The 10,810-nt window shown below is 31.8% G+C and overlaps 1 protein-coding gene across 3 annotated transcripts; it reads left to right on the top strand.

The window, feature by feature from the left end:
- The first annotated feature begins 6,420 nt into the window (after window positions 1-6,420).
- LOC120071570 (VIN3-like protein 1) lies at window positions 6,421-10,518 on the top strand. Of its 3 annotated transcripts, none has more exons than XM_039023908.1 (4): window positions 6,421-6,594; window positions 7,722-8,347; window positions 8,504-8,814; window positions 8,913-10,518. In XM_039023908.1, exons 2-4 carry the CDS (start codon window positions 7,890-7,892, stop codon window positions 10,106-10,108), a joined length of 1,965 nt encoding a protein of 654 aa, XP_038879836.1. In that variant the 5' UTR covers window positions 6,421-6,594; window positions 7,722-7,889; the 3' UTR covers window positions 10,109-10,518. The 3 variants fall into 3 exon arrangements, with proteins under 3 accessions (XP_038879836.1, XP_038879835.1, XP_038879837.1); XM_039023907.1 differs by having other exon boundaries at window positions 7,693-8,347; XM_039023909.1 differs by lacking the exon at window positions 6,421-6,594 and adding an exon at window positions 7,510-7,538.
- The last annotated feature ends 292 nt before the right edge of the window (window positions 10,519-10,810 follow it).

Here is a 10,810-nt window from a genome sequence, read left to right as displayed (position 1 = left end):
TAACATTTTAAATGTTGTGCATATTTATTCTTTGCAGTTTGTATCTTAAAAAATTATTATGAAAGTTATTAATTTATATCCTTAAATTTTTTAGTTGTATCAATTTAAATCATGAACTAATATTTGTAATAATTTAAATCATGAACTTTCTATCAACGTACACCCTCTTCCAAATTTTGTACAATCAATATTATGTGAAACTTATGATTTGAGACAATTAAACTCTAAATTTTTCATAAGTAATTCAATTTAGACATTTTCATTATAATTAACTTTGAAAATCATCCATATATTGATTCTTAAATATAGGTAGGTCTCATCATATGTCAGTTTTACAAAACGGATAACTAGAGTAAACGCATAGTGAAATCTATAAAGAAATTTTGACAAAGAGTTTAAATTGATTGATCTATGAAGCTCAGAGGATTAATTGATATAATTATAAGCTTCACACGAGGTTTTTCCAAACGAAGCGTAATGAATTGTGTAAATTGACACACTCATAAAAGTTTAGGGTTTAAATTGATATAATTATTTTTTCATGATATAAATTGATACAACCCATTTAGTTTAGGGATAATTGATATTTTTTTTTTCAAATGATTAATAAATTTTTAAACATTTAATTTATGTGTAATAGATCTCTATCTTAAAAATTTAGAAACTAAACTTATTATATAAAACACGTGTGTTTCTTTATGCAATAATCCTTCATTTAGATATAAAATAATCATTCCATGAATAATTTTTTAAAGAAGAAAAAGATTAACTATAATAAATAACAAAAGTAGGTACATAAATTCAATTTATTAAGTAGAATTATAGTAATTATCAATTCATGTTAATTTAAGCATAACTTAATAATAAACACATTAATATTTTTCTTTAAGTCAACATCTAATTTGTTATAAATTGAATATCCGAAACTTCACATCCACATTTACTTTTTAGATGCTATATTCCCATAAAAAGAAGATTAAAATAGTAATTTACAAATAATGTCTATGGTCACAATTATAATAATGAAGATTCCAATTTCACTCCACCTCATTTATCCTTATACTTAACCCTAACTTTGCAAATATATTCACAACATTGTTTTGAAAAATCCTGAAAAGTAAAATTGAAATTATCTATGAGAATATAATCTTTATGTATATTGATCGACATATCGTCTTTCAAACGACATCATCAAACTCAAACTTGATGCACCATAATGAAATGTACATCTTGTACCCTTTACCTTTAGTGCATTAAAATTTTAATTCTTCCAAAGTCTCGACATGTCGACATACACTTTCTTGAACCGCCAAAACTTTTCTCGACATGAAACAAGTGGAAGGAGAAGGGGAAATTTTTCTAGATCATTCATTGCTTGCCATATAAAAAATGTTTTAAAAATTATGTGAAACTTGTAAAATAAAATTATGTATATAGAAAAAAAAAGTTATATATTCTATATTTGAATTTAGTTTTATTTAATTTTTAAGTTTTAAAACATATTATATTTTTATTAGCTATGTTTAATTTATATTTGTTCTCTGGATTTTAGTATTTTATATTTTTACCTTTGAATTTTTATTAATATATATTTTTTTTGTTGGTACAAAACTCAAATACAAACACAAACTAGGGAACTAAAGGGTTTTGTAAATCCCTATAAATAGTCGAGGAGATTCATGATGAGTAGTCTTCAATCCAAATTTTTGAGTATTTGAAACGATGAGTGTGACAGGCAAGATCACGAGCAGTTGTATTTCCCTTTCGATTTACATAGAGAAAACCATGAACGAGGACCCACTGTGATGTTTTGAGCAAAGAAAAATATCAACAAAATTTTGGATTCCATATACTTTTTTGAACTACCAAAACTTTTCTCAATCGAAACCAGGTGAGGAAGGGGGCAAGAGGCAAAATCTCTAGATGGCCTTCAATCCTTACCTGTCATATAAGAAATTGTTAATGAATTGTATGAAACTTACAAAATCAAATGATGTTCGAAAAAAAAACTATTTGAGTCCTAAGTTTCGAATTTTGTTTCCATTATATTTTTATTAACTAACTTTTTGTTAATAGATCTAAAAGTATTAGAATGTATATTTTTAATTAATTTTAGTAGTGACTAAAAAGATTGAAAACTAATTTAATTATAATTAACTTAATTCTTCTTAAATCAATTAATAGAAAATAACAATGTGATTCACACAAAGTATTTAGTTAAAAGTCAAGAGAGTAAATGTGTACCTACTCAAACTTAAGAACCAAATAAAAATAAAACATTTCAAAATTAAAGAATTCAATAAATATTTTGAAATCTAAAAACTATCATGGATTGACCTAATGGTAAATATGGAGGCATAACCTTGATGAAGGACTAAGAAGTCAGAAGTTCAATTCATGGTGATCACGTACCTATAATTTAATATCTTACAAATTTTTTCGACATATAAATTGTCTCGTGAGACTAAGAGATAGAAAAAGAAAACCTAAAAATGAAGGGAGATTTTATTTTTTTTTCAATAACATATGATCCAAAAGCTTGACAAATAATCACCATTTGTCATTTAAGTTCCTCCACATTTTTCATTTCCCAAAACCCCATAATTTAGGGAAGAAAAAACCCTAAAACCAAAGTAGACAATAGACATTATTTTGAGTGTGTGGCCTCCAATCCCATTGGCCTTCTCTGTTCCTCATCGCATGCCACTCTTTCTTTTTAGTTTTGACCACACTCTTCTCTCTTTCTCATTACCCAATCAATTCTCCCTTTAATTTTTCTATTATTTAGCATCGTTTCCCAAAAAGAAACTCATAATTACATCTCACCCTCTTATTTCATGTTTTTCTTTTTCTCTTTAAATATATCACCGAAAATTATGTCATTATTTTCAGATTGCCTTGTTCTCTATTCTTCACTAGTTTTATCCATCAATCTTGCCCCCACCCCCCCTTCTTTACCCTTTACCTTTTCCCTTTTTCCCCCACTTAAATTATCCTCCCTTTTACAACTATCCTCCTTTTTGTCTATTGTCATGGGAGAAAAAAAAAAAGCAATTTATATACTGAAATTTTAGGGTCGTATTGATTTATATACTAATTTTTTATTAGAGATATTGAACCTTTAAATATCTTGATAATAATATGATATTGTTCACTTTGCACATAAACCCTACTTTTACTTTCGGTTTAATCAAAAGGATCTCATACTATTGGAGATAGTTGTTATCTCTTATAAGCTTATGATGATTCCTTTTATATAGTCGATATAAGACTTTAATTGTATTTTTATTAATCGTCCTTCGAACAAATGACCACTTAGTAGAGATGTCCATTGGGCAGAGTGGGCGAATGGCTTCCTCGTCCCCATCCTTGCTTCCCATATCATTGTCCATTCTTGTGAAATTCTCCATAGAGATCGGGGCGGACATTCTTCATGAAGAATTTATGGGACTTTGAATATTTGCCCGTTTGATTTGAAAAAAAATCAATTTAAATCATTACTTTAGAAAAACTTTAATTAAATAGTTTAATTTCTCACTAAATCTTTTAATATGATTAGTTTCATAGGATCAATTTGATTTAGAGAAATTATTCTAATTTTCTAGTCAAAGAAAATAATTACAAATCAACTTATTCATATAATCTAAATTTAAATGTTCAATTCAAACATATTTATAATCTGATTGACTATTAAACAGTAAAATTTGAAATTTAAGTATAGTATTAATAATAGCATAACATATTTATAATCTGATTGACCATAGGCTAAACAGGGTGGAGAAGAGAAACAAAGCAGGAGTGGGGGAGAGATAGGGATGTGGAATGAATCCCAACCCCATTAGGTTGTCCCTATAGGAAAATGTGGTTCAACAATAGTGTATTTGTTCCATCCACAAACAAAGAGGGAGATCATTTTATTATTAGAGAGAAGTATCATGTAATACAGATTGCAAGGTGTTAATAGGGTTAGAGAATTTATATATAGTGCACCCCTCTAAAAGTCCCACCTAGAGTGCGTCACCCCTGAACTCTGACTCACTGGTTGAGCAACAAAACCCTGTGCTTGGTCATTCAAAGCACCAAATAAAAGATTCAAGGTATTCCAACAATTTTTCATAAATGAATCAATAATTGAGATTATATATCGATAATTTATAGTTATTTTTACTTAATTTCATTTTAAAAGCAACTCAAAATCATTTAAGTAAAGTTATGACATGTTTGAAAGTGATTTTAAAATTAATTTTTTCATTTAAACACAATTTTCTTCCCACGAAAATTGATATTAAATAACTAAAACTATATTTTATAGTGATTTCGAGCACGCCACAAGTGAATTTTATCATTTCAAATCACTTCTAACTATGCTTCTAGAAAGCATACTAAAAGTAGCACAAAAAAATTATCACATACTTCTTAATAAATAGGTAGAGAGATGAGAAAAATGAAAAACTACTATTATTTTACAAAAAAGACTAATAGTGTTATCTATTTGTTTCTAACATTTCTTTTAAATTAATTATTGTCTTTAAAAAAGTTTTATAAAAAATCAACAAATTAATATAAAATTTTAAGAGATCTAAGTTAATTTAAAATTTTAATTAATAAAATTATTACTTTCTAATTTTATAGGTAAATTTGGACAAAAGAACATAACTGAATCCATAAAAATTGAAGAATCTAGACCAAAAATACCATCGAAAGACTATAATAAGCCTAAAGAAAAGAGCTAACTAAGGCTCGAGCCCAAGTCAGCATGTTCAATCGAGGACAAATCTAGTAGAAAATTCAACAGAGCATTCTCTACACATGTCCCGATCTAAGAGAAGTAAGAATAATCCTAAAATTGCTCGAAAACTTGAGAAAATATGACTCAAGTCATCTTTTCCTCTATAAATATATCATTGTAACTTCAATGAAGCTAAATTGATTTAAAGTTGTCAAGGCTCTTAGCTTGTAGCATCTATCTATTCTCTAACTTAAGCATTAGACAAATCTCGTTCTTCTCTCATCAAACAAACTTGAACTAAATGAATTGTTTAGATTCCGACATGAATATATAATTTTAAGCAATAAAACTTTAAAGTTTAGAGTTATAAATCGACTTAGCTCGTATTTATGATGGTACACCTAACCCTAATTGAATAGAAACCTAACGAAAGTCCGGTTGAATTCAAGGACAAAAGCATAAAATGGGTTCATTTAATTTGGTCGAATTAGTATTAGAAAAGCGGCAAAATAGTTGGATCTAAAAACACGCTTGTCACAAGTCGTCTCAAGTGGGAATTTTTTGATTTGCCTTATTTTAATTCTTCCACTTCCGCCCATTGATTTTTCTAAAGTTCACATCTAAAATTAATTTAACCAATAAGACGGTTCCTGGAATTACACCCAAAAAAAGACTTCTATTTTCCCTTCTTTAAAATGCCCACCAATTTCAGTTTCCTTTTAGGTCAAATATCAAATTTGGGAGGTTATATCCAATTTAAATCCTAAATTAATAATTATATCAATTTAAATAGTGAATTTTAAGGTTATGTCTATTTAAATCTCAAACTAATAATTGTATCAATTAAAATCATGAACTTTCATAAGTATATCAGTTTAAACTCTAAGCTTTCATAGGGTCGCTTCATTCCATAAATATTGTCATGGAAATTCAATTTTACTTTTTAAAACTCAAGATATTATTATCCAAGAAACTTTAAAATTCATCTTTTTAATATCCTCTATATTTGTGGGATTTTTATACCTGAAAGATGGATAGAGCTTGATTAATTAATAAATTAATATCAATTAATTATTACTATTAATTATTAAGTATGAATATATTATTTAGACTTAATAAATTTCAATTAATACATATATTATTAATATTTTATATTATCTTAACTATTCCATATAAAAATTTATTATTATTTATTGATATTCTAATTAATTTATATTAATTTAATGATTTTTATTAATGAATATTTTTTCTTCTTTGATTTATTCTTTTATTAAATTTATTTTATTTATTAAGTCGACGTGATTGAAGATAATTCATGATTAGAATGATGAGGTAAAAGTATTTCAAAGTCATCTAATCGGACGGTCAGATATTGATCATGTGGTGCAGCAGTGGCAAGGGTGATGCTGATGATGAGACTAGTATTTTCTCTTTCACGTTGGGTTTCCAACAAACTTGATAAAAGGGAAAAACAAATATAATAATTAAATCAGATTTTTAAATGAACGAGTGGGAAATTCACGCGCCAAAAACCGCGAATGGGTTTCACTCCCCCAATTGTAATTAAACGCAGCGGCTTATGTACTTTTATCTGCTCGCTCCTAACCAGAAATGTATTCCAACAGAAGCCGCATTTCTCACGCGCTTTTCTTCTACGTGTGTTCCACTCTCTCCCATAACGTGAACATTTCGTACAAGCTTCTCTTCTTCCTCTCTTTCTCTCTCTAAGCCAACTAACAAACACCTTCGAAGACTCTCTCTCTCCTCTTCGTCTTCTTCTTTCTCTCTCTAGTTTCATGGTCGCTGAGAACAAATTATTCGGTTTCGGCGCATCGAAGCCCTAGATTCGTCCCCATTCTTCGTTGGTACGTTCCGAATATTTCTCTTTTGTTTTCATCGTTTCTTTCAAACGATTTTCTTAGCTCTTTGAGGCTGTTTATGTGGTAGATCCGTTGTTTTCCCAGCTTCCTTCTCGGTTTTGTTCTTTAGTTTTTCTTCTTTTTTTCAAAATTTCTATCGCTATTGTTTTAGTATTTCGTGACGTTAAAATATGTGTTTTTTTCTGTTTAATTCTCTATAATCATTGTCTTTGTTGTTGGGCTTTTATTGGTTTGTATCTAGATTCGCATAATGTGTATGTGGAAAATTTCAGTAACGTTATTTTCTGCTTGCGGCTTCTCGTATGTATATGTATATATTTTCTGTGTATTGTTGTCATATCATATAAAGTGGTGGGGGGAAATTGTTTGATGAAGGTAATGTGTCAATTGTCATGGTAATTCAATAGTGGTTTTGGAGAAAATGGTGGAAAGGAGATTCTTTTATGTGTGGAAAAGCTTTTTGTTTCTGGTCAGTTTTACTCTGGGAATATGACTGAAATCGTTTCTTCTGTACTGCTGAATGAATAATTTCCGTGTTTTTCGATCAATTTTGGGAAAATTATAAGCTGCATTTGGGGGGGAAGGGTTGAGTAAAAGATGGAATCTTGGAGATTTTCCTCCTTCATATGCATAGGAGAAAGTTTATACGCTGCTTTTTGAAGATCAGCTTGCATTTCATTGGTTTGACGGAGATCTCTGGGGTTTAGTTGCATGCTCTCGAGGTGCATACGCATGAACAAGAAAATAGGAAAATTTGTTATATCTCGGCTTTGGGACCGGCATATGTTTTCTTCTTTCTCTGAAAATTATAGCATGTTTTGACTTGTATTATGCAATCAGTACTAAATGTTCATTGGTTGCTTTGTCTTCCCTTGATTCCTTTTCACTGGATGGCACTAAGGAAAGAAACCTTTTGCCTTACGGATTTGGTAAGAAGATAATGAATTATTTTGTTATTGTGCATAGTGCGTCTTTTATCAGTGCAGCTTACACTAATATGATCGTGTATAGGACTTAATAGTTGGCATAGTACGCCATTTTAAGTATTTTAAGTATTTTAAGTCATGTTTTTTTATTTGCCAGGGGTGACTGGTTTATATTTTTGTATCCAGTTTTGGCGTTCATGGCCCTCGAGAGAAAATGAGCTTTTGGGTGATGCTTGAATAGGTCAAGAACTTTTCGAGTAGGTTTTTGAAATCATGGATGGAATGATGAATTTTTTGAGCATTCTGATCATGTCTTAACAAGGAGAAGGGGGACTTAATCATTCTAGAAGTTAAATGTCTGAACTTCCAAAGGCAACCAGTAGAATGATTAAGAAACAGGAGATGAAGAAAACTTCGTCCAGTTTAAATAATCGGTCTGTTAGTAGAAAGCAACACAGGAAGATAGAAAATCCAACTCGCATGCCTACAGCTCCTGAGCAATGTCTACATTCTGGAATTTCAAGTACATGGGTGTGCAAAAATTCTGCTTGTAGAGCTGTTTTGTCAGTAGATGATACATTTTGTAGGAGGTGTTCTTGCTGTATCTGTCACTTATTTGATGACAACAAGGACCCTAGTCTCTGGCTGGTTTGCTCTACTGAATCGGAACAGGGAGATTCCTGTGGATTATCTTGCCATATTGAGTGTGCCTTGCAGCGTGGGAAGGTGGGGGTTGTCGATCTTGGGCAACTAATGCAGCTAGATGGTAGTTACTGCTGTGCTTCTTGTGGCAAAGTTTCTGGGATACTAGAGTAAGCAATTTTCTCGCTCAATATTTCCTCTGATCCTCTTATTTTGCAAATTTTGCACTCTCAAGTTCCAGAGAGGTGTTGTTGCATGGTTTATATTTATTTCAGTGATATTATTTTACCCACGGCCTGATTAGATTGTGAATTCTATACTGGCAGATGTTGGAAGAAGCAGCTAGTTATAGCAAGAGATGCACGCCGTGTTGATGTTCTCTGTTATAGGATTTATTTAAGTTACAGGCTTCTTGAAAGGACTTCTAGGTTTAAGGAACTGCACGAGATTATTCAAGATGCAAAGGCCAAGCTAGAAACTGAAGTAGGTCCAGTAAATGGGATTTCTGCCAAGATGGTTCGTGGTATTGTCTGCAGGCTTGCTGTTGCTGGTGATGTGCAGAAGCTTTGCTCCCTTGCAATTGAAAAAGCAGATCACTGGCTGGCTACCGTATCCAACCCAAATCTGAATTGCAGAGGTTTATTCCACGACCATTTTGTTTCTTGCCCTCCAACTATTCTAAATAAATCTCATTAGTTTTTTTGTTGTTTTTTCCCATAATTTCATTTTTGACAGAAGATTCACTTCCGGCTGCTTGCAAGTTTCTTTTTGAGGGCATCGAATCTTCTTCTATTGTGATTACTTTAGTTGAAATTTCGAATACATCATCTAAAGAGACTAAAGGCTACAAGCTTTGGTATAGTAAGAGTAGAGAAGAAGCATACACAAAAGAACCTATATGTGTATTTCCTAGAACTCAGAGAAGGATTTTGATATCCAATCTACAACCGTGCACTGAATACACATTCAGAATTGTTTCATATACAGAGAATGGTGACGTTGGTCACTCTGAGGCCAAGTGTTTTACAAAGAGTGTGGAAATAATTCGCAACTCCCATTCTCCTGCCCCTTCAAATCACAGGAAAGAAAGTCCTGTTATTGAAGAAAGCTGTATCCGGAAGAGGGGTCCAGATAGTACAACCATTGTCTGTTCATCTTCAGGATTTCAAGTTCGAGATCTTGGAAAAATTCTGCAAGTTGCTAGAGCTCAAGGGGAAGGATGTCTTGAGAGGATTTGTAATGTTGATGTAGCAAATTGTTGTGGAGTGCAGAACGGGGTCAAGCCTGAAACTCCAGACGAAGAGCAGCTACCTCCTGTTTCTCGTGGACTTGATTTAAATGTGGTTTCTGTACCTGATCTTAATGAAGAACTAACTCCTCCTTTCGAGTATTCTAGGGATGAAGTTAATGGCTGCACCCTGCAGCAGGCTGTTGAGGCAGATGAAGATGCTGCTTCCCATGACATAGAGAAGAATGGCTTGGCAAGATCACACGGTAGTGGCGATTCTCAAATATGGACTTGTGGGCCAAATGGTGAGGTGCCAGCTGTTGATTCCCTTACAGGGTTATGTAGGAAAAGGGCAGCAGCTAGCACAAATGAAGAGACAAATGATTGTGACAGCACTTTGATAAATGGATCGCCACTCCGTGTGGCGAATGGTTCGTGTTTCTTGGACGAGAACTTCGAGTATTGTGTAAAGATAATTCGGTGGCTAGAATGTGAAGGTTACATCAAACAGGAATTTAGATTGAAACTTCTAACATGGTTTAGCTTGAGATCAACAGAGCAAGAACGTAGAGTAGTCAACACCTTTATCCAAACACTGATCGATGAACCTAGTAGCTTGGCTGGACAGTTAGTTGACTCATTTTCTGATATCATATCTTGCAAAAAGCCACGAAATGGGTTCTGCAGTAAGCTTTGGCATTAGATTAGCATTCTCATATGCAGAAAAAATCACCGTTAGCTCGTACTTATCTCACCTTTCTCTGCTTCTTCTCCTCTCTAATTGGTCTGCCATGATTTGTACAGGCATTTATTCTTGATCACTGTCTTCCAGTGATTCATTTATACCTCGGATAATATCATCCGGGTTAAAGAAATTGGATGCTGATTTGCAGAGACAGATTACTCAATTTTTCTTAGAATGTAACAAATTGGTGGTGGCCGGTACCTTGTAGGAGGTATGAACTATTTCTCAAGTACTTGGTGTCGGTGAAGATAATTTGTAATAGTTATCATATTGGCATTAACCTTCTTCCAATACAAAGAAGGTAATTGAAATTAATATCGTATTTTCATTGATTTAAATTAATATTGTATTTTCATTATTTAATGTAATCTTGTTTTTACTCTATTCTACTTCTATTCCGTTCTTATAGCTTATCCTTTTGAAGGTGGTGTTGGGTGGACTTCTAGAATCTCTAGGGGTATCCGTTAAATGCATGGAGAGCCTCTTTTGGACTGATGAGAGGAAAAATCATTTTTATTTCAACTCTTTCAATAAAAATTATTTAAAATGCATTTAAAAGTGTTTCAAAATCTATTTTGAATTATTGTTAAATATTTCATTTTTTTTTTCAAGATGACTTATTTTCAAAATTAAACACTTGACAAGTTAAACCAAACATAC

The sequence above is a fragment of the Benincasa hispida genome, chromosome 2 (assembly GCF_009727055.1).
Source record: "Benincasa hispida cultivar B227 chromosome 2, ASM972705v1, whole genome shotgun sequence".
NCBI lineage: Eukaryota > Viridiplantae > Streptophyta > Magnoliopsida > Cucurbitales > Cucurbitaceae > Benincasa > Benincasa hispida.
The sequence above is the reverse complement of the archived record's forward strand: the minus strand, read 5'-3'. Positions and strand labels throughout refer to the sequence as shown.